Source organism: Amphiura filiformis, chromosome 6 (genome assembly GCF_039555335.1).
Source record: "Amphiura filiformis chromosome 6, Afil_fr2py, whole genome shotgun sequence".
NCBI lineage: Eukaryota > Metazoa > Echinodermata > Ophiuroidea > Amphilepidida > Amphiuridae > Amphiura > Amphiura filiformis.
Genome location: NC_092633.1, coordinates 15284131 through 15307950, shown reverse-complemented (window position 1 = coordinate 15307950; position 23820 = coordinate 15284131). Strand labels below are relative to the sequence as shown.

Here is a 23820-nt window from a genome sequence, read left to right as displayed (position 1 = left end):
TCCTCTTTCGACACAAAATCTTTGCCCTGGGCCCCTTTAGGCCAAAAAATCTTTGCCCCTTACCAGATTTTTGGGAATCATCACAACTCGGTTTAAAACCTGAAATGATCTAATCATGTGGTGCAAGCTGCAAGCGAGCGCAGCAAGCAGAAAATAGTGCACATTTAGCCTATATAAGTTGACCACCGTTTTCTACACATAAATAACAAACAGAGCCCAAATATTAAGTGCCACAAATTACTTGCCCTCCCTCTTTTTGCCAGCCAAAAAAAAAATCTTTGCCATTCCCTTTTGTCCAGTCGAACAAATCGTTGCCCCCACCCCCTATTCACCACCCCGATTTACCCCACCCCCTTACACACCCTTAAACTTTAAAAGAAAAGAAAATAGACTGACACGAGTGCATGGGGAAAAGAACTCAAACAAACTATTATTGAAAAATAATTATGTTTTTCATACTGTTCTGAAAATTGAAAATAATTTTCCGCGGGATTTTCCCCTCTGGGAAAATGGAAAATTAATTCTTGCAATCCACAGATATCAGATAGTGTTATTGTACAATGCCCTTTGTGAATGGGATCTCCCTTGCAGGTTTCACCCATTATGAAGTAGGGGTGTGTATGTGCATTCTAAGTTAATTCTATTGCTTCAAATATTCAACTTACACAATATCTATGAGTATTAGTTGACAAAGACATGCCTGAAATACATCACAAAATATCAATTGCAATCGGTTGAAACAAAGTAAATTATTTTGATATTTTGTGATTTTTGTCGGCCAATTTATCCGTGAAGATTGCGTTCTTTCCTATAGTAAAAATAGATTCGTCTAAGCTAAAAATAAATTGATTAAATGACGTCACAAGTTGTTGGTAATATGGCGACGATTTACATTGCATGCGCGACATGCGTAGCATCAAATTACCGGTCATTTTAAGCCGTTTTGGGCATTTTGTTTAATTTTTTACCAACATCGTACGTTAGATTCATTACTTTGCTACACAAAAATGCAGTCAGTTTTAGTTTATGGCAGACAATTTTGCCGTGCAGTGCTTGGTTATTTACCTTACGATGCGAGTGCTACCTTCGAGTTTGGTCAAAGCACCAAACGGCCTATGCAACTTATGACGGCATCCTGTGGATTCTCAAAATCACCAAATAATAATTTTCACAACGCACATGTTAATGCCAGTGCTGTTTTCAACAAAAAGGGGATATTTGGTGATGACGCCTGTTTCGTCGCCAGATTTAAAAGCCAAGATGTTTTAGGTAAGTTTGTAAATAATCCCCGAAATAATCAATACGTTTTCTTTAGTTTACCTGTTGTTCAAGTTGTCAGTGTTTGGGCATTGAGCTAGCTGCAAGTGCAAAAAGGAAGGCTATCACTAGATCAGTTCATGAGTTCCCTAGTATAATCATGCTAACTGGATTGCGACCCTTTGGGGTCGCAGCCTCTTCCAAAAGGGGTTGCAGGACTTAGCGAAAAAGAAAATACCTCTCTGTGCATTACCGTAACCACTCGGGTATAAGCCCACCTTCGGCTATAAGCCCACCCCTTATTTTTCAAACCATTCAGGGAACAAGGGTGTACTCTGGTATAAGCCCAGTAGTCATTTTGGCTAAGTTTTTAAATCATATCAATGCTTTTCTTTCACATTTAAGAACAAATATTGAAAAAATATCAGTTAAAAATTAACATTCCATACTTAAAATTTTAAAAAATTGAAAAAGATGATAGTAATTACTGATACATTGGCCATATACAAATGGGGAAGATTTTTCTTATTTTTAAATTTAACTACTAGCCCCTCCTCGGTTATAAGCCCACCCCCATTTTTGAAGTGAAATTGGGGGGTGGGCTTATACCCGAGTGGTTACGGTAATTAAAATGCAGTGACTGTACCTACACTGAAATAAGTATTTGGCACGGAATTGGCCAAGCTGGAACGTGCGTGTTGCGTCCATGTAGCGTACTAAGCGTGTACCGGTACGCAATGTAAGGCGCGTGTATGCTTTCTTCTGTTCCACGCTATCTGCGCTTGTGTTTATCGCGGAGCCACTAGCGTTCTACATGGATCGAATCCATGGGTTCCTACAGTCTGCTTACATGGATCGAATCCATGGGTTCCTATTTATACAGTCACCCATGGAAAACAGGGTACTGAATAGCTGTACACCATGTCCATATTGGCCAAGGGATGGTTTGTTTACATGGCAATAATTCCTTCTGAGGGCTGATGACACACATTCGATGGGTGTACAGTCTGCTGAGGGCCGATCTGAGGGCTGATGACACACATTCGATGGGTGTACAGTCTGCTGAGGGCCGATCTGAGGGCTGATGACACACATTCGATGGGTGTACTAGCGCGATGTTTTGCCAAGGATTACTTACAGCCATTATAACATTTGCCGAGGATGACCCCCTCAATATTGTTCAAAATTGTGCTTTTTACATGATTATATTACGGTATACTTTGTTAAACCATGGTTTAAACCAACATATCCTGCAAAAATCAAGACCCTAGGTCGTAGTTTTGTCAAAATCCAAGATTTTGAATAAAATGCAGGAACCGTCGTTTTATTAATATGAATGATGGAAATATTAGTCGAACGCATACGCGATGTTCATCATATGTACTGTAACACAACAGAAGGAGTGATGTATACTTGGCGACATCAGTGCTGGTAGTAGTATTCCAATTTTCTTTGCTTTGCCTTAATTGTTCGGCTAAAAATGAAAAGGGGATCTATAGCTAACATTTTATGGCAAAAAAATACTATTTTATTTTGTATGAAAATGTTATAATATGGCTTTAATTTACCTGTAGTCCGAATAATTCAGTCCCACAATAAAATATTCACTTACCGTACTGTCATGATCATGTTAAGGTATTGTTTTTAGCCGCTGTCTTGCATCTATCGTCTCATTTAAACATGGGCAACATTGTTATTTTTTAAAGGTAAAACAACAAAGTGAAGCCGAGTTTTACACCAAAAATAATGATGTAGCATTAATATGAGATGATGCATGACAGCAGCTAAAAAGTTGAACATTATTAAAACAGTACCTTTATTCTCATTCTTAAACACTTCAATAATATCAAATTTTAATCAAATTAAATCCTACATTTTAAAGGGCTTAAATTCTACATTTTAAAGGGCTTAGAATAGATCAGTTATTGCTTTGTGCCCCCAATTGGTTCAAATAAGCGTGTATGCAGTATAGCATCGCACGCACATTCTTCTACGCTACGCTATGAATTGAGCAATGCAGTTTTTGCCAAAGCTCACTACCATTAAGTGAAGTTGCTGTGAACTACCAATTCACAACAGTTTAAAATAATTAATAACCTTAGGCCCTTCACAATTAATTCTTAGTTTCCTGTTTCATGGTTGAAAACAAGGGATGAGGCGACTTTTAATTATTAATTATTAATTATCTATTATTTTCTTTATTTTAAAACAAGTGGTCGCAACCTACATCAACCCGTTTTGACAAGGAGCATGCATTTAATTATTTTACAACTATGTGTGATTTTGTACATAAGTAATGGTACAGTTATGTTCTTTGTTTATTCATCATTATAGTTGAGATAATCAAAGTCAGAAAGTAGCAAATGGGAGTTATTAAAAGTTATTTTAAAGAGAAAATCCAAAATATAAATAAAATAATTAAATATTTTGCAATTCTCTACTTTGGACGCGGGCGGGAAACAGGAAACTAAGAATCAATTGTAAAGGGCCTTAAAGGACTGACGGCCAGTGACGGGAAGTGGGCTTGTCAATGGCATCTGAAAGTTCTACAAATAATTCTGAACTTTGTGAAAGAGTTAGCCGTATTTTTCAATGCCACAGAACTACCTGTACTTGTGCGTCAGTGGCAGCGGTGCAATTTCGGCGATAGTTAGATATTTAAGTCTCACAATCAAAATTGATTTGTGTTTAATAGTAAACAATATATTGATTTGATTCTACCAAAATTTATTCTTGGGATTGGGAGTAGCTGCAACAAAATTGTACCCCTGAATGGAATGATCTCTAGATAAAATATGTTATCACTATTTACGTACAACCATGGAAATAGATGGTACAACAGCATGTGTGGGGTACATAAGTACCGATGTAGGGCTGTAGGCAATACAATGTACATGTAGTAAGGTAATTAAATGCATGCTGACTGACGCTTCAACTTACCTTGTACGTTGTGACCATTGATTGATTTGCTACAATGTATATGAAATGTCAATTAGGTACAATGTACATGTAATTTAATTCTCTAAGTTACGTTAAGCACGTAGTCTCAGTACTAGCACATAAATTATGTGTTACCAGCTGCAGTTCTTTACTCAACCAGTCATTTAGCGCTCATTAAAATGCCCTTGAACTTGCTTTTTAAAACGGTGCTCTTTAATACATCAAAGTATAGGCCTACTCTGCTTTAGCACTTTGTGCTGTTTCTTTCATTGTGCAGTGCAACGTCAAACTTACATTATAAAGAAAGGGATAATTTCAGGATATATGCGAAGATTTGTGTACAGTGTGACAGCTTGATGCATGGATAGCAAGCTAATGATGAAGGATGATGTATGCCCGGTACCTGGGCTTTTGGTGTGTTCACTGTTCAGTGATTTGTAATATGGGAATGAGCCTAAAATTAAAGTTGATGTTCTTACATGAAAATGCTTGTTTACAGTCCAGGTGTGAGTACATTTGATACTGCTTCCATACAAGACCCTAGAAACCTAGGGTTTGTTATTTGATGTACATGTATATCACATGAAATGTGGGGGCGGATTGAGAAATTGTTAGAATGCTTCACAGATCACTAAATGAAATGTTTTGTTGTGCAGAAGATTTTAATTGTATAGGCCTACATAATGCATGTTGGCTTGATGAACCGTAGCAGCCAGGTATTTTATTACCGTACATGATTGTATTTTAATGGTTGTTATGGCTCCCATGTTGAAACAGACAAAGAAGTACTAGTATAGATCTACATGTAAACTATCATGATGATCATACAGAATTTATACATAACCAAGCTACACAGGATAATGTATGGTACTCAGGTACTGGAGTGTCATCAATACTCGCCATAGAGGAGACCTCCTCAATGCAGCCACATTTTGTGTGTAGCAGTACCACAAGTAATTTCAAGATGTGCATTAAATTGATTTAAGTTTGGGGCAGACACAATAAAGTAAACATTGATTTAGTCATGGATGTAAAATTGTAAATGAATTTATACATAGATGATCTGCTATACATTTAAACTGCGCATCAGTTGTTTCTCGTTTGGAGACTTGTGAAGAATATAAAATTATTAGAGTAGATTGGTGCAGTTATAAAACCAATTCATATTCACTTTACAAAATATTTTGTTTAAATAAACAATTTTAATCTCAATTAAAATTTTAAATACATTGGCTTCATTGTGATACATGAGATTTGTAGTGCATCGTGCAGTGCACCTGTGTAAAAGTACGATTATCTTGGAGCAGTTTCATATTATACAAAGAAATATCTTTTATTATGGTACATGACTACATGTACATCACTGTTTTTGCTAACCCCATATGTAGCATGCATTCTAAGTTGAGGTAAAATTATTGAAATTTTGCTTTTAAACTTAAAACAGGTTTGAAATTGTCCTTGAGGGAATTTGTACAAAAAATGTACATTTGTATTATTGCACGAGAATTCACACAAATGTTACAAAACTGTATGTCTGATAGCAAATCCCACTTGATCTATGATTGTAATTGAAAATAATGTTAATATCCTATTTTGTTCTTGTTCTGTTGTCTGTCCTACAGGAGTTGCAGATGGTGTAGGAGGCTGGAGAGATTATGGAATCGATCCTTCTCAATTTCCAGGACAACTAATGAAAGCTTGTGAGCGAATTGTAAAAAACGGCAACTTCACAACATCTCCTGTACAAATCATAGCAACTAGTTATCAAGAATTATTAGAAAATAAGTCTGCATTAATAGGTAAGAGGCATTATTATGTGATGAGGTCTGTCTGTATGCGTCAGATGTTGAAAGTGGACCTTATTCAATTTTGACTTTCATTATTTGTTAAATCACAAATTGCTTTATGTGACTTGATCTGGCATCCAAGCAGGCCAGCGTGGCAATTATAATACTGAGAGTGCGATTAATACTGAGATACAGGCAAAAAGAAACCTCACAACTTAGTACTGTACCCAATTTCAGTACTAGTATGCTAGTAATAATAACTTAAGCCTCAGTTCATACCAGACAAGTTGTTGAAGAAAATAATTCAATTTTCAAATGGTCGGGTAATTGCAGAATATGGGGCACCACTCTTTATTTATTGCCTAATCCTAATCCTACCCCTACTGTTACTGTAATCCTAACCCTAAACCCTAACCCTAATTTGAGAGTGGTGTCCTGTATTCTGCAATTTTACCCTTCTCTGACCTTGTTGGATTGGATCAGATTGTGTCACATTATTCATATTGGGTTTAAATTCCAGTCAAAATTGAATTGCATGTTTTTATTAAGATCCTGTTTACACTAGGAAAATGTAGCAATGTGATTTAAGCCTACTATCAAATTTTTTCCCTGAGTCTAGTAAATGTTAGTCAATTCTCGCTATTTAATAAAGAGCGCCGCCAGATTTGCGATGTAATCGTGATGTATCATGGGAAAATCGTGATGTATCATGGGAAAAGGTCGACATCCAAGTCAGCGCAATAAGAATATTACCATGCTATTACATAGGAACACGTGACAATATTTTTTAGTTTGTCAATATAACGGTATTACACGCAAATCGATAGAGAAAAAATTAATTGTGCACATTTCAAATCACATTATTAAGTATTATTGAGTATCGATTAGCGTGTAACACCTTTATTTTGACAAACTAAAAAATATTGTCACGTGTTCCTATGTAAAAGCATGGAAATATTAGAATTGCGCGGACTTGGATGTCGACCTTTTCCCATGATACATCACGATTACATCGCAAACCGCTGGCGTACCCTTATTGCGAATAGCTTAGAATTGAATTCATGTTTGAGGATGACTCATCATGCATGAATGTCAGTAGATGTAATCATTATGAAAGTTACTGGAAGTGTTTTGTTGCAATTAAAAATGGAGTTGGAATTGAATTGTTACTTTTATCCATTTGAAATAGGGTCTAAATAGGATGCAGTATCTTTTTTTAATAAAAATGTTGCTACATGTAGAAGAAAATATGAGACAAATGGTACTGTATTGTTTTGGGCATACATGTACTTGCATATTGATCAGCTTTCCGTTAGCCCTAGATGTGAGTGATTTGTACATTGCACCTTTGAATCGCTTAATGTTTAGTTTGTCATGATTATTGGTCCAAACAGGTCTTTAATTACCTCTTGTGGTCGAGCGGTTAAGGCATTGCGCTGTCGGCCCAGGAGAATATGATCGCGAGAGTTTGACGTGTGGGTTTGCTCCAGGTGAGAGTTCTTATCTCCCAAATAAGGTTGGGAATCCTGCAATTATGTTCAGTTACTTGGCAGAATGTTATTGTATGCGCATATATTATAGGTAGTGTATGCGACATCTTGTGGTTCGGAAGTCACATAAAGCTGTTGGTCCTGTGTACAGGAAGAGTCATCCCTATACACGTTAAGGGGGTACTACACCCCTGTCCAATTTTGTGCCTATTTTTGCATTTTTCTCAAAAATCATAGCGCATTGGTGACAAGTAAGATATGTATATTATAGGGGCAAGGACTACAACTACTGCACTGGAAATTTTATTTCAGAAGTTGTGGAGTTACAGTCAAAAATGAGGAAAACCAGTATTTGATCAATAAATCAATAACTACTTGCCTTGAGTTGCTGAATTTTCAGTGCAGTAGTTGTAGTCCTTGCCCTATATACAAATCTTACTTGTCACCAATGCGCTATAATTTTTGAGAAAAATGCAAAAATAGGCACAAAATTAGCTAGGGGTGTAGTACCCCCTTAAGTGTCACAAGCTATTTGAAAAGAGAGGGGGACCATCTCTGGTTCTGATATCTGCACTCAATCCTAGGTTCCAGGATCATGCATAAGTAAAGTGTGTATGTAAAGCCCATGCGTTTATTAATACTCAAACATTGAAGTACAGTATGTATAATCATATAGGAAGAGAGGTAGATGAAAGTCATTTTCTTGCATGCACTAAAATAATATTCGAACAAACTTTGTATTAGAAATTTCTGAGGTTGCCAGCCATTATTTGAACTGGCAAACAGTGTTTGTTCTGGAAGGGCTTAAACGTGGCACTCTGCTTCTAAGAGCCTGATAGGAATCAGGCTATCACAATGGTCTTGAAACCATGACAGTGGTATACTGATCAAATGCATGAAAATTGCACTAAGTAAAGAATTGTAATGCCAAAAGCCAGTTTGAGTCTTTAATTCAACCCAGCCTATTTGGCACCATATTGAAGAAAAAAAAACACTAATAAAAACATGAAAAGTAAAATTACAGAAGCCACCATCAAAAATTGAAGTTTGAATCTACATGTACAAATGTATGCCTATGGTTGTTGGGTGAATTTTCTGTAATTCCCAAATTTTAAACCTACATTATACATACATGTATATTTATGTGTTTTTCTTATTTAGTTAGAAAACACTGTAGGGTAAAATCTAGACCATTGCCAACATTGTCATCTTGTATTATAAATTGGGCTTAATATTCAATGACAAATCTGGTAGCATATATGGGATATGATCTGATCAAGCAAAATCAGTCATAAGTCAGAAATATTGATTTTTGAGGGAAGTACTTCCTTTTGTTTCCTATTGTTTTGGAAACTCATTCAACTGTTCATATCATTTGAACTGGTTGTCCAAATTCAATGGGGTTTTCTGCAAAATGTAGCGTTGCAAATGCTGTTTACAACCCTATAAGAAACTGAAAATTGAATATGTCCGACTTCAGACTGATTTTGCTTGATCACACCACATATGGAACGATGATCAGTAATCATGTGATCATCACAGATGATCATGCAACACAGGCTTGCTTCCTTTTCCAATTCATGTTAGACATAGGCCGGAAGTTATCATGCATGCATGTATTCAGCAATGTAGTTTTCACATTTTAAAAGCAACAAGGCTGATTGCAAAGGGTTCTTCTACTCACTTTTATCAAAAACTTTGTGTGTTATGATTTTAGATTGTTAAATCCAAAAGTTGGAGGTTACAAACAATTCTTTGAAACTTTCAAGTCAAGGTTTACAGCACTTGCACTAGATTTACTGATTATACATCCAAACAAGCTACTTACTAACTTTTGACATTGAATTTATTGAATTTTTTGTTGTTACATCAAATCAAAACTATCAAATCTATATTAGTGACCTTGGTCTTAAGCAATGTGAATGTGAGCCTATAGTTAGTGTTAAATTTTAAACTAATAACAATGTTAAATTTGAAACTAATAACAAAACAGGACAAAACAACAACAAAATCACACAAACTAATATGATTTTTTTACATTTGGGCCATCATTTGTCAAAAATTTGTTTAATAGTTCACTATTGTGTTCAGAATTACTTTTTAAAGTTTTTTGTTATTAACAGAACAAAATTATGCCTATGGAACAGTAATATACATACTGTGTAACTCGCCAACTCAAAATCGGAATCAACTAACAGGATAACATGTCATGCTGTAACATGATTTGTGTTTTAATTCATGATGTTGGCTTGTTTGAAGATTTTTCAAGTATCCATAAATTTTAAATGTTGTCAATCAATTAGCATTTTAGGTGATCAAAAGAGAATAAAATCAGCATAGAGTGATTAAAGGATAAATTTTATAGTTTTGTTCTGTTTGCACAGTGCCTCATTATACTAAAGTAGCAAGACTTGTATTGCATATGGTACATGTGGCTGCTAAAAACAAATTTTGCATTATTTTAAATTGTACTATAGCACTTTAATCTCAGCGCTTTTAAAGTATGTGTGCAGACTGCAGAGTATATTCCTTTAAGTTTGTAGCATTAGCAGCAACTGCATTAAATGCATTCAGATCTACACATATTATGCAGGAGCTAGTATTCTTCATTAATTGTAACTACATAGAAACATGTTTGATCTGTCATGCATAACATCTTTTATATCTACTATAGACTGTAGGGTTTCATAATGGTGGATGGTGTCAGAGTTCATTACAGAATAAGAATTAGATTTTTTAACAATTACAAATGAATCAAAGTTACACATAATGTATGGATTAATTGTATGCTGCTGATAACAGTTGAACATGTTAATGGTAATGTATCTTCCATATTGGTTGACTGTTCATATGCTGTGAAAAAAGAAGAAAACCATTTGGCAACAACCAGGGACTTGCAGCTAGGAAGCTCCCTCCCTATACATTGAATACCCAATACCGTATATCCTTGAAAAGTCGCTCCCCTTCAAATAAACGCCCATCAAGTTTTTGTAATGAAAATAACCCTCAAACTAATGCCCCCCCCCTGAACAAAGGGCTGAATTTTACGAATTTCATCTGAAAAGTTAATGAAAACAGTGCGTAAAATCTCATAAAAATGTTCTTGCACTTAGAGTTTTCAATGGCCGGGACTGTAGTAGCCATCAGAGTCTGATCGTAAACCCGGAAGTGAACCGGAAGTCATTGATCTCAAGTTCATAGTTCTTCATTTTAGTGTGAGTTTTAAGCTTACCGGTACGTAACGATTTTTACAGGAATTATCGTTCTAAAAATGACCTCTAATAAACTCCTCCCCTTTTGAAATGCAAACCCCAGAGGAGTTTAATTTAGGAAATACAGTCACGTTAGTTAAGGGGGGGCTACACCCTGTGGTAAATTTGTAACTATTTTGAATTTTTCTTAAAAATAATAACACACTGGTAACAAAAATTATGTATATTGTTGGGGCAAGGAATCCAATTACTACACTGAAATTTCATTGACTCCAGACAACCGGTTCAGTCTATATGATAGTAAACGAGGTACATCCTAGCGGTACCTTATTTCTGATCATAAATAACATGCCGCTTGTCTTGGGTCACTGAAATTCCAGTGTAGTAATTGAATTCCCTAATACTATACATAACTTTTGTTACTACTGTGTTATTAGTTTTTGAGAAAAATGCAAAAATAGACACAAATTTATCGAGGGGTGTAGTACCCCCTTAAGTACAATAAAATGTAAAACAATTTACGATAATTAGTGACTTAACAAATGTCCTGTTCTTTTGTATCTCCCTTACAGGAAGCAGTACAGCGTGTATAGTAATATTTGACAACGATACACACACGTTACACTCTGCCAACCTTGGCGACTCTGGGTTTCTAGTAGTCAGAAGTGGTCGAATAGTACATAGATCGGAAGATCAACAGCACTATTTTAATACCCCATTCCAGTTATCTATACCCCCACCAGGGCTTGCAACTATTCTTAACGACAGGTAGGTTTCTTAGTTCTAACTGAGTGTGTTGGTAAGATGTATTAAAATGTGTTGTAGCTCATTTTAAGCCTAAGTCCAATACTGGGATCCAATCCCAGTTCAAGGGAAATTTTGGAATTTTCTATAAACACTGTCACCAGGATGATTTTGCCCCAGCAAAATGCATTGAAGATGCAATCTGAAAAGTGGCAGTTAAATCATTATCCATGAAAGCCTAATAGGATGGGGAAAAGTAGATAACAGCTTTTCTTCTGCACAATTTTCCAGTTTGATTTTTTTCAGTTCCAGATTTTGTTCTTTCATCCTCAGTTTGTGTACATGTGTGTAGATGCTTTTCTTTTTAGATTCTTTTCTTTTAGACTTCATAATATCACATGACATTATTCTATCATTCATTGAAAAGAAATGCAGAACTTCAACTTGTTAAGGGATCTAAAATGAGCGTTTATTGCGTTTCGACAGTATTTTTTGTGGGACATGAGTGCACCTCAGACCTATCGAATTGCATTCTGAATACGAAGCATGTCTTTCTGATATCAAATAATTTTCATTTTTTGAAAATCACAATATAATACACATTTTATGACAAATTATAAAAATTTGTTGTTTTTTTCAAATTTTTGATATATAACAGTCCTCGAAGTAAATTACATAAATCTAATGATATATTCTTAAAGTGTATGTAGCAGGGAGGAAAAGCCGACGGTCAATTGAAAATTTTGACCTTTAGTATTAAAAGATATGGATTTTTTCCCAAAAGACCTAATTTTTTTTGGTGTTTTGGGAAAAAATCCATATCTTCAATACGAAAGGTCAAAATTTTCAATTGATCGTCGACTTTTCATCCCACCTACTACATACACTTTAAGTATAAATCATCAGATTTACCAAGTTTACTTCAAGTACTGTTAAATATCAAAAATATCAATTTTTAATGATTTGCCATAAAATGTGTATTAAATTGCGAATTTCAAAAAATCAAAATTATTTGATATCAGAATGATATTCTTCGTATTCAGAATGCAATTCGATATGTCTGATGTGCTCTAATGTCCCAAAAGTAAATACTGTCCAAACGTTCATACCCCAGCCCTTAATGTGAAATAGATAAATAACAAGGTTTTCCTTTGCTTTTATTTTCCCCAGTCCCGAGTCGGCTTCAAGTAGTACCTTTGCAGTCAAAGAAGGTGATATAATTCTAGTGGCAACTGATGGTCTCTTTGACAACATGTCAGAGGAAATGATACTAAAAGAAATAGCTAAAATTAAGGTAAGAATCAGTAAATACCAAGGACAACAATCAAATCACTCACATTCACACCTTCCTGGTAGCGCTTGCTACCAGGAAAGTTTGGCCTTCGCTGACAAGGTACCTGATAACTAGTGTAACACACATGCTTAATTTACTTGTTTATTAAGATCGCAATAGTTGGAGAAAGCTTGTAGTCGCCTGCTCCGTAGTCGACTGATGATTCATGATGATGAATATCTAGGTATAGTACCATACTCAGTTAAAGTCCCATTCCAGTTTTGGAGGAAAAAAGTCCAGCAAAATTTACAAAACCCTGCAATCATATTTATAGAATCAGATGTCAGCAAATAAATTTAATAGCCGTCATAGTTTCAGTGTTTTTCAATAGTAACTGAAATGTATTATTTAAATGCTTGTGTTTGATGATGAGTAATGTGATCAGTGATGCTATTGTTGGACAAAAGTGTATGACAGGCATCATGTCACTGTGTGTGGGCACTTCGCAGAAGCCGCAACCTTAGTGATCGGCTGCTTGGTATCAACATTGGCTAGCATAATTGGTTGATTTTTTTTCCGTCGTGCGTAGTTTACAAATCATGTGCTTGTGGGAGCCATGGATGCACATGTTGCTTTAACATTCAAATGTACTTGTTGGATTGCATAATTTATAGGAACTATAATAGTTCAAGATTTTTGTCATGTGGGAGTTTAAAGCTTGGATTGGATTATCAATTTAAAATTATTTGTTTCATGATACATGTAATTTCATTTCAAAAGCACTGTTCTCCTATTGAAGAAGCACTTCAGTTCCTACACAGCAGATGTGCAGCTTTAACTTAGGCATATTGACAAGACTTTAAAAAAAATGCTTTCCATAATAATTTCAAAGGTAATTCATATGCATGCACTTAAGAAACACTTGAGTCCCCACACAGCGGATGTGATAGGCAAGTCAAGTTCATGTCTGATACTGCTTGCCAAAAGGCATATTGAGACAATTTGCTAATTTGAACTCAATCAAAGGGAAGTTCGGTAATTTGTTGTCACATAAGCCAGGTTACACGAGTTTGATCCAAAGTATTAACTCCTACATAGCCAGAGAAGATTGAGCATGGAAGTTTGATGAATTTATAACAGCAAGTTATGAATCACATTTTTGATGACTGGTTGTCACTGCCGATTATGTTATGGATCGACTTAATATCGCATTAAGGTTTAGGTCTGGTTGGTAACTGCACCTGCAGATGTTAATGTTATTTGCTTTTACCATAAAATTTTTATTATAATTTAAAAAGGGCTGGGTAGCTCGGGTGATAGTGCACTAGATTTTCAATCCAGATGTAGCCAATAGGAATCCCGCTTTAGCCAAAATTTTCTTTTCTCCCCTACATTTTTGTAAGCAAAATTCATTATTTTATATACACATATCACTTGAATATCAAAGATGTATGTTGTCCTATTTTTTTTGTGTTTGGTGGTATATCACCAGTAAAAAAATATAATAAAACCAATGAAAAATAAATGGCCATCAAGTAAGAAATCATTGTTTATTTACAGCCTAATGACATTTGACTGAAATTGTCAATCCAACACATCACATTTAAAAACACACACATCAACAACTTCCAATCAATTAATTTGTCAGATATTAAGGAAGAATGGTTAAAAGCTCTATTAACCTCAGCTGGAAACATGAAATGTCTCACTTGGGCAGAATAACAAGGTCATTTACAGGAGTAGATCACGTACCTGGATGACCAGGCGAACTGAAGGGAAATTACAAATGATGGGATCCGATAACTGAAACGTGTTATGACTTTCATAGTGGGTTAAAGTCATTTACTCATATACATGTAGAGTGTGTTTGGTTCTGTGATAGCCATCAATTAATGTGAATAGATGGGCAATGATATTTTAGTCCGATTTTACCATCTATGTGATGAGAAATCTTAAAACATAGCAATACATTTCTTGACATTGCAGAGATTTTTTCCATCTTGGTTGCACTTGCAATATAAGATGAATGATTCTGATTGGCTCTTGGCTGATGTTCATTGTATGAATCTAACAACACCTACTGGACCTCAATTTCAAATCCATAACAGGACTAAATATGATAGAAAAATGATTATTGGGAGGATATAGTGGAGTATGAATTGGGCATTTCACTTTAACACGTATTCTTTCTCAGTTACATGCCAAAACAGATCATCAATAGATTGAGTGGTCACAAAGGACATTCAAACAGCCCCAGAGAGGGATCAAGCCATTTGTTTACAAAATTGATACATCCTGTTTTGGCCTAAATCATGTAAATTGGTAGAAGTTTGCTTTTAAATCTTCTGAACCAGCTTTCAGTGGCTGTGTACCTTTAAACCAGCAGGTTCAATATGATAAGCTCGCTCCTTGCCTAGGGTATATACAAGTGGTGTGAGCGCTATTGTGAAACCTATAAGAGCTGGATGCCTCAAGAAGTAACCTGTACAATGGTGATTGCTCATCATAGTCATGTACATGTATGTGTTATCAAAACATATATGTGAAGAATATTCACCTGTTTGCTGCAGGAAAAATTTAAAGTTGCATTAGAGAATAATGGTCTTGTAGGAGCTACCAAGAAATTTGCAGAACTATGAAAAGTATTGCTTTATCAAAATTTTTATAATTATTTGCCTGGTTTGAAAGAGAAACATAAACAGCCCTAATTATGGCAAGTACGTAAATAACTTGAAATGTGTGATGGTGTGGTATTGTTCTTCCAGTTGAATAAACTTAATTTTGCATCGCCATTGGAAATGATAATATTAGCTCAATGTGTGAGTACCAACTATTTATTAAAATAATTTATGCAGGTTTCATAATTGTAACTGAAAACAGATTGTATAAACATCAACTTATTTTGTTGTGATTTGATTCTGTATTGGTGACATCAAGTATAATTAAATTCAGGTTGTGTTATGGGGAATCACTGTAAATTGTGAGTTATCTGTGTGCCTTCTGTGTGACTAGTTCTCTAAATAAATGTAACAGATAGACCATTATTGGGATGGCCCATTCATCATGATTGTAAGAGGTATAGTTGTTTGACTTAAAATTGGCAAAAAAATGAGACTCATAACATTGTGTATTGATACTGACGCTAGTAGTGGCTTGTGTAATGCGTGATTGTGTTTATGAACTTATGTGAATGCAAGTTGGGACTTTGTTGATGTGCACAGTATAAAAAACAAATAATCTTCAATCTTCGCCAATTATAAGCCAAACAAACTATAGAACCAGCACCTGCTCATCTGTAGGGCATTGAATTATTCATGGAATTTTGAGAAAAACAACATGTTCAAGCTTTCACAACAATTGACTCGTTGGCTATCAAGTATAAATTGTAACATTTCTGTTTAGGTGCAATAACTACCTGTGTTTGTGTTTGGATTTTTATGGCAAGCAAAGAAATATTTCAATACAAAATATTGTTAATAATTACTCACTCTTCCTAATGCAATTCTTCGCTGCACTTACCGTACTGACGCGAGTATAGTCCCACCTTCGAGTAAAGTCCCACCCCCAAATTTTCGAAAAATTTCAGAAATAAAAAAAAAAAAAATACTCTATTAAAGGTGAACCTCATTGAAAATAAAGTTATATATCAATGGAAAGCTTATGATGTCAGGATACTAAAAATAATTTTTTCCGATTTTTTTGACGGCCAATAAAGCTGAAAAATTAAAAAAATGAATGAATTTTGGGTCTTTTTTAAAAGCGCTTAAAAAGCACCCAAATCAATCGTCTATGACCTTGAGAATGCTCGTGGCGTAAGCTCAGGGTTCGCATCACGTGATCCTACTCGGAAACATGTAAACAAGACTTGCTTCCTGTACTTTGCAAGCTGCCCGGCAAGTCTGATTTTCACAATAAAGCTTGAAATTAGAGGAATCTTCAAGTTGCTGGTTCCTTCTATATATATATTAGAAATAATAGAATTATTGTCAGCACATAAATTTTCCGTAAATTTTTGACAAAATCAGTCATAACTCGCTGGGTATAATTGGGTAATTGAGTTTGAATTTCGCGCCGGGATCAATTCCATGCGCAAATGCTTCCTACCGCTCATGTCATGGACTGAATAAACATGATCGAAAAACAAATTACATACTTGTTTGTGACATTCCTATTCTTGATTCATTTGAAAATATCTGATATTTAAAAATATCGTCTTGCAGTAATCAAAAAATTTATAAAAAAAAACCCGCCGATTTCATCAAATCCAGCCCATAAAGGTTTTCATATTTAGCGCATTGCGGTAAATACATGTACATTCTTTCCACGCAATCACGATTGAAAGAAACATACTTTTTTAAAAATAAAATAACTACAATTTAGGCTAAGTAGATGGAATTCTGAAATCTGAGTAAAATAAAAATATTGTCACTTGTGTCACGATTCTTTAATGGTAGTACAATCAGTGTACGGTACTGAAAAAGTGAAACATTCATGTTTTATGGATTACCGAACACGATGCGTAAATTACTGCTGAAGAAATAGCAGGCACCCGACCAAGGTGGATATGCGCAAACACAGTCACCAAGTTCGCCAAGTTCGTCCTCTGGTAGCACTTGCGGTCCGGTGTGTGTTGCAGCAGATTTCATCTCCGGATTTGATCAAGTCTGCTTGTAGCATTTTCGCAATTAAGCTTGAAATTAGAGGAATATTCAAGTTGCAAATAATAGAATTATTGTCAACACATACATTTTCCGTAAATTTTGGACAAAATCGGTCGAAACTGGCTGGGTATAATTGGGTTATTGAGTTCGAATTTCGCGCTGTGATCAAATTCCATGCGCAAATTCTTGTTGTGACCGGTCATGGCATAATAATATAAACATCAAATTAAATACTTGCTTATCAAGTAACATTCCCTGTTCTTGATTCATTTTAAAATATCTGATTTCTAAAAAATATTGTCTTGCAGTAATCAAAAAAAGATTTCATTATAAAATCCAGCTCATAAAAAGGTTTTCTTTCATATCTAGCGCCGTGATCATTCCCCGATCGGATATCATTGCGGAAAATATTCTTTCCATGCATGAATTCACAATTGAAAGAAACAAATACTTTATAAATACAATTTAGGCTTGGTAGACCGTTATTGATGGAATTCTGAAATCTAGATTATAATATTGTCATTTCTGTCACAGTTCTTGATGATAGCACAATCGGTGTAGCACTACTGAAAAAGAAAAACATCTATGTAATTGTTGTATGGATGATGGTAGTAGCGAAATACTGAAGGAATTGCAAGGGTATCATTGCAAGGAGCTGGTGTCTGTGAGGCGGATATTCCCAACAGGGCTAGCGCTTCTCGTCTTCCGGGAGCACTGTGTATTAGCTGATTTGATCAATCGTTCCTTGATATTTGGAACATTTACAGGAATAAATTTTGCTGACGAAGTAGCAATAAGTTGGAAATATCAGAATGTGAATATCAAATCGGTCATTTTGTCTGCAAGCAGTACAGTCACGGATACCGAACACTCAGCGACTGAGACTCAGTCAGTCACTGAGATTTCCCGTATGCCCCAGCCCGTATGTATCTACGAGTTCGCCTATCATACATGACCGGTTGTAAAACTAAGAAATAATTAAAAAATCCTGTACATGTACCTTATTCTATTCCTTCATTTTCTCATTGTGATAAGTTCATCTCAACTTGGTGTGACGATCTGAACTGGTAGCACTAGCAGTTAGGCTATTTTTTGCAATCTGTTTTCATTCCGGTTCTTCGGCGAATCTTCGCTCTTGCTTTACTGTAATATTCCCTATGCATATCGTGGATGGTTTTGGCCTATCCCAAATCACCCCGGCCAGCACTTTTTCCAGTTTTATCCACACCCTTTATTCAGGAACTTCATTCTTGATTTGATCATGATGTTTCCTTCATGTTATTCTTATTTTATTGAAGATATTTTTCATGTAAAGTAAGTTGACAATGACTGTACATTGGTCCGATGCATGCCACAGTAATGCATGGACATTGTGTTTACAATCCAACCCGGAAGTAACTGTGTGTCCCCGAGCTGACGTCATCAACGAAAGCGCCCAATTTGAACGATTTCGTTTTGTAATTTAGGGGGTGCCAATATCAAATCTTTGCATTGAGATTGTGTCTAGCCTGGTACGTTTGGCAAATAAAAAATATTCTTTTCTGCTTCCTGACATCATAAGCTTTCCATTGATATATAACTTTATTTTCAATGAGGTTCACCTTTAAAGATTTCAAAATGCATTCAAATTCAATGCATTTTGAAATCATTAATAGAGTATGACATGAAAACAAATTATCAATTTTCATATTAAAAATACAAAACATCTTGAAATTTTTTTTAATTTTTTTTAATTTTTTAGGTCAACCATGAATGACCCTAGCATTTAGGTCTAGGTCCAGGGACACTACAAAACTGAAAAAATAAAACACTTTTTTTTGTTGTTGAAATTTGAGTATATTCCCACCCCCAATTTTGAAAAATTTTCACCCAAAAACGGGGTGGGACTATACTCGCGTCAGTACGGTATTTGCTATTCAGTGCAATATGAATCGATAGGGACAAAAAATACCTAAATTAACAGAGCAAATCCAGATCTTGGGTTCTAATCTTGTCACTATCAACTAATGTGGCACTGAATAGCAAATTACTACAGGGAGGAAATGCATTGTGGGAAGTGTAAGATATCTTCTGATGTATTTTCAATTTGAAATATTGTTTTGCACATTTTTGTAAATTCAACATTTAATTGCCTTTTTGTCACTGATTTGGCAGATCATAGATGCTGTAATGAAATTTGTTCAATTTGAGAGAAAATTGACAGTCTAAACTTGCATTATTTCATCTCTGCAACATTTTCAAACACACATAAAAACCTGTCTCTGAGATAAAGAGTGATAAAAGTGATGTTAAGTTAGATTATGTGGCCTCTTAAAAATCTGTGTATCTTCCACTTGATATTTGTGTTCACATATTGACCTGTCATGTAGTCAGTGTACTGGCCGATGGTTTCTAAATGTCAGAGGGTAGTGGAGGAAATGGCGAGCTACAGCCGGCACAGGAGTTGGTATAAGGTTAAGGTCATTAAGAAGGATGTGAATAAAATTAACAGAACAAGTCATGTGTATGTAAACAACGTAAGATGGAATGCCTGTAAGATAATTTACAGATTAATTTAGTTGCATGAATCAATAGAATCATTCCTATTCCTGTCCCTGTTGACACTGTCTGCTTCTCCTATTCTGTGTCTGTCCATTTGTTTCTCTCCCCAGTCTCTTGATTCACCTTTAATCTCTCTCCAATTTCACCTCTCAGTGTCTCTCATTCCTCACGCAACAATCTCTTGTCCTTAGGCGATGATAAACCCTGTTCTACAACTTACAAGTTAATGGGCAGCAGGACATATCTTTCAAGTAGGGTTTTTTTTTCTTTCTTTCTTTGCATTGACCCTATTCGATAACAAAAATCTGTAAGCAAATTGTTTAACTTGCTTCACTTGCATTTTATCAGTCAAAAGCAGTCCACTTTTGTCATAAAACCAGGTGATTTTATGTGCATTCCAGCCAAAAAAAAAACACCCAAATGCCAAATCTGGGTCAGTCGGGGCCCATGGATTACGGTTTGTTTTTTATCGCCTTATCTCCTCATGTGTATTTACGTAAACCAGCTTGTGATGCTCATGCTGATGGCAGACACTAGACACTTATCCATCCATTTGCTCACTAGCCTTTGAAATGCTTTTAAGAGACCTAGCAACTCATAAATAGTCTTCATGTATGTCATCAGGGGGTGGTTATAATATTTATAAGTAGTGTCTTGATGGGTCGCCATATTATGTGCTCATCTATTTTTGAGATGACGCAGGTCATATTTTTAGTATCTATGTATGAATTATAGAATTGTAATAAAGATGTTACTTTTCTTGTTTTAAATATGTTTTAATAATATTTGATTTACATTGTGTACAAATATCAAGAATGAGGTGTTGACAAATATGTGAGGTTTTGCATATGATTTGTACTGTACATGTATTTGACTGAATAGGGGTGCTTTGGCTTTTAGAGGAGGCACTTTATACAAGTACTCTTTAGGTAATTTACAGAATATTACCTTTAAAATCACCATGAAGACGTGGTCAAATATAAGGTACATGTACAGGGCAAAGAACCTTTCCTTTTCCCATTTTGATGAGACATTATTAGCAACCATCCTCACCAAGAAAAATCAATTTGTGTGTGTACCTCGCACGCATTTCCTAGAAATTAAACCATACCCTGGATAAGCAGATTTCTATTACATAATTGATTTACAAGTTGTAGTATGTCCAGCAGCGCTTGATTTTCCCCTTTGCTTCACCCGCATAGCGCATAATTAAAGAGAAACTGTGATTTACACTTAAATGAATAGCATGCATGCATACACATGCTGCGCTACAGGAAACGAAGGTCAAAAAAGCAAAAACAAACAAAGAAACAGATCTTGTGACCACACAATTTGTTGCAGTTACTCTCTCACTTCAGCTTTTTATGATGAAGAAATGATGCTGTCCTAAAAGGGCCCAATGTTAATTAAAATAAACGTTGCATTCAAAATTCTCTTGTAGTTATACAATTGAGGTACAATGTGTTTATTTTCTTTGATTTGACGGGGGAAAAACCTTAAGGGTCGGTCAGGCCTTTTTTTTTTTGCAAATGACCAAAAAATTCACCAACATCTGTAAATATTTTTCAATTTTTAAAATACCCACACAAAAAAAAAAAATCCTGATATTTTCGAAATTTGAATAGGCATTCATTTGTACAGGAAAAATTTGTTCCCCGATTCTGGTCTGTTGGGTCCGTAGAACAGGATTTTCTTTTTTTGTCACTTGAGGGGCATATATAACAGGGATGTAGAAGCAGTTATGAAAATACTAATTATGTTTTTGTTGTTAATTATTTTTGACAGGACCAGACATTTACTAGCATACAAAGGGCTGTAGACTCTATAGCAGAAAGAGCCAGAGAGTTAGCTTATGACCCAACCTATATGTCACCATTTGCACAACATGCAAGAGTCAATGGTATCGATTTCGTAGGTAAGTGAATTACTGATCTAGATCACATATTAATGAGCTAAGTTGTCATGTTCATATCATGTCATCGGCTCTGTCATTTTGAAGAAGAAATAAGACTACCAATTCCTTCTTGAATAGTTGTGTGTACACCTGCTCATGTGTCAGTTGATGACAGGAATCGCAAAGGGAGATAAAACCCTATGGGAACATTAATGCGATTCTTAGTCTAGATATTTCAGCCTTCAGATATAGTTTTCATGTATTGGAGCTATTAAAACATGGGTTTTAAAAACCTAAACAATGATAAAAATGTAGCTTTAATCATTTCAGTGTTTTGTGGTGGATATCTGTGTGTGAAATCTCCTGTTTTAAGCTGAATTCCTCTTTTTTGGAAATTTTAGCTTTTTCTTTCATTTTCAGCCCATTTTGAGCATATTTCAGTGCTTTTGCTCTTTTTTGAACAAAGTTCCTCTTTTTTCAATAGAGGTCACTCACGTCCCTGTGAGTGATGGATTGAGTTGACAATCTTGGCCTTCAACAATTTACCAAGTTTCATTAAACTGCCCTAAGTGGGATTTGGTCCATATGCCAAATTTGTTCTACATTTAAAATACTTCCAAAGCTTCACTTTTGTGGTAACTTATACTTCTATTTCTCTTGACATAATTGAAAACAAAAATGGTAGGTGTGGAACACTTTTTTTGTCGAATTATGGATTTGAAACTACTCTATACATCAAAAGTTAAGTTTATAGAATTTCTGCATTTTCCCTCATTGTGAGTCGTTCGTTTAGGACGTTCATCCGAAGGAAAAGTCCTTATGGCATCACAAGTTGTATGTCCATCAGTCAGTCGTGGTGTCCGTCTGTGGTCAATTAGTAATTTGAGATCAACTTGTAAAATAGGCTGAAAATGAAAAAAAATCTCATATCTTCGGATGACCTATCTGGGGCCGCCGTCCCCATTAAAAAAAAAAATGAGATTTAGAAATCATTTATTGTTCTGATTATCATAATAATTATTATTTTTGTATTATTATTATTCTGATGATTTACTATATTTGCTTTTGCCAACAGGTGGTAAACCAGATGACATCACCATTCTGTTATCTGCTGTACAGTTTGAAGATGAAGACTTCTTATAGCACAGACCTAACTGAGATGATGCACAGGATGTGTCTGTATGTATGTGTGTGTGTGTGCACCTCTCTATTCCTCGCCAATTTTGTTACCTCTGTTAACTATGTGCATGCGAGGTATCTCATTTTAAGTGCAACATGAACACTTGCAATGATATTGCAGTTATGGGTGTTCATACTCTGGAGACCTGTTTAGTATGGGTTGTTTTAGTACGAGGTAGAGAGTCCTATCAAAGTGAATTCACCTACATGTATTGTACAGTACCGCCATGATGCAAGGAGAGCCTCGAACTGGCATGACGTGAAAGGAAGAATTGCATAACTTTAAGCAATGTTATATGACTGATTCAATTCCCATTCATGCATGCTGCCAGATCAAGGCTCTCCTCGCACATGGCGGAACCATGCAATGGGTGAATTGACCTTTTCGGTAAGCCTTCATAAACCTTTGCGAGTACACCTGAGAACTCGTCATTTTACGTCACGCCGACTTGCAATGCGCAGTAACGATGTTCGATAAGCGATGTGCGCGCGCGGTGCAGAAAGCGGCGTGGCGCAGAATGACGAGTTCTTAGGTGTACTCGCAAAGGCTTATGGGATTTACCGAAAAGGTCAATTGAATAAAGAGTGTAATCAGGCTTAAACTCTTGCGGCATGCAAGAGTATTATTACTCTCCTAATGGTTCTACTCAGCTTCCTCAAGTGAATGGCGTGACAATTAATTGAGAATATACAAAGTATATGATATGTTGATATGTATTTGCAAACAATGTATATGGCGAGGAAGCCAGAACCAAATTTAATCTTAATTTCAGTTCAATGCAAGAAATGTTATTTTGCAATATCACTAAACCTTAAGTTATACTAACAATTTGCCAGCAAAG

General features: G+C 35.5%; 1 protein-coding gene across 1 annotated transcript; it reads left to right on the top strand.

Annotated features, from left to right (window-relative positions):
* The first annotated feature begins 874 nt into the window (after positions 1–874).
* On the top strand, positions 875–23428 carry LOC140155033 (protein phosphatase PTC7 homolog). Its single transcript, XM_072177709.1, has 6 exons — positions 875–1269; positions 5820–5996; positions 11259–11454; positions 12601–12724; positions 21691–21820; positions 22875–23428. The coding sequence occupies exons 1-6, from the start codon at positions 1008–1010 to the stop codon at positions 22940–22942; spliced, it is 957 nt and encodes a 318-aa protein (XP_072033810.1). The 5' UTR covers positions 875–1007; the 3' UTR covers positions 22943–23428.
* Positions 23429–23820: the final 392 nt, after the last annotated feature.

What these genes read in the sequence shown, in the direction of transcription:
- LOC140155033 (XM_072177709.1), top strand. Translation starts at nt 1,008, where the DNA reads ATGCAGTCAGTTTTAGTTTATGGCAGACAATTTTGCCGTGCAGTGCTT. An exon ending in GCAACTATTCTTAACGACAG is followed by an intron (nt 11,455 to 12,600) that starts GTAGGTTTCTTA and finishes TATTTTCCCCAG; the next exon opens with TCCCGAGTCGGCTTCAAGTA. An exon ending in CAATGGTATCGATTTCGTAG is followed by an intron (nt 21,821 to 22,874) that starts GTAAGTGAATTA and finishes TTTTGCCAACAG; the next exon opens with GTGGTAAACCAGATGACATC.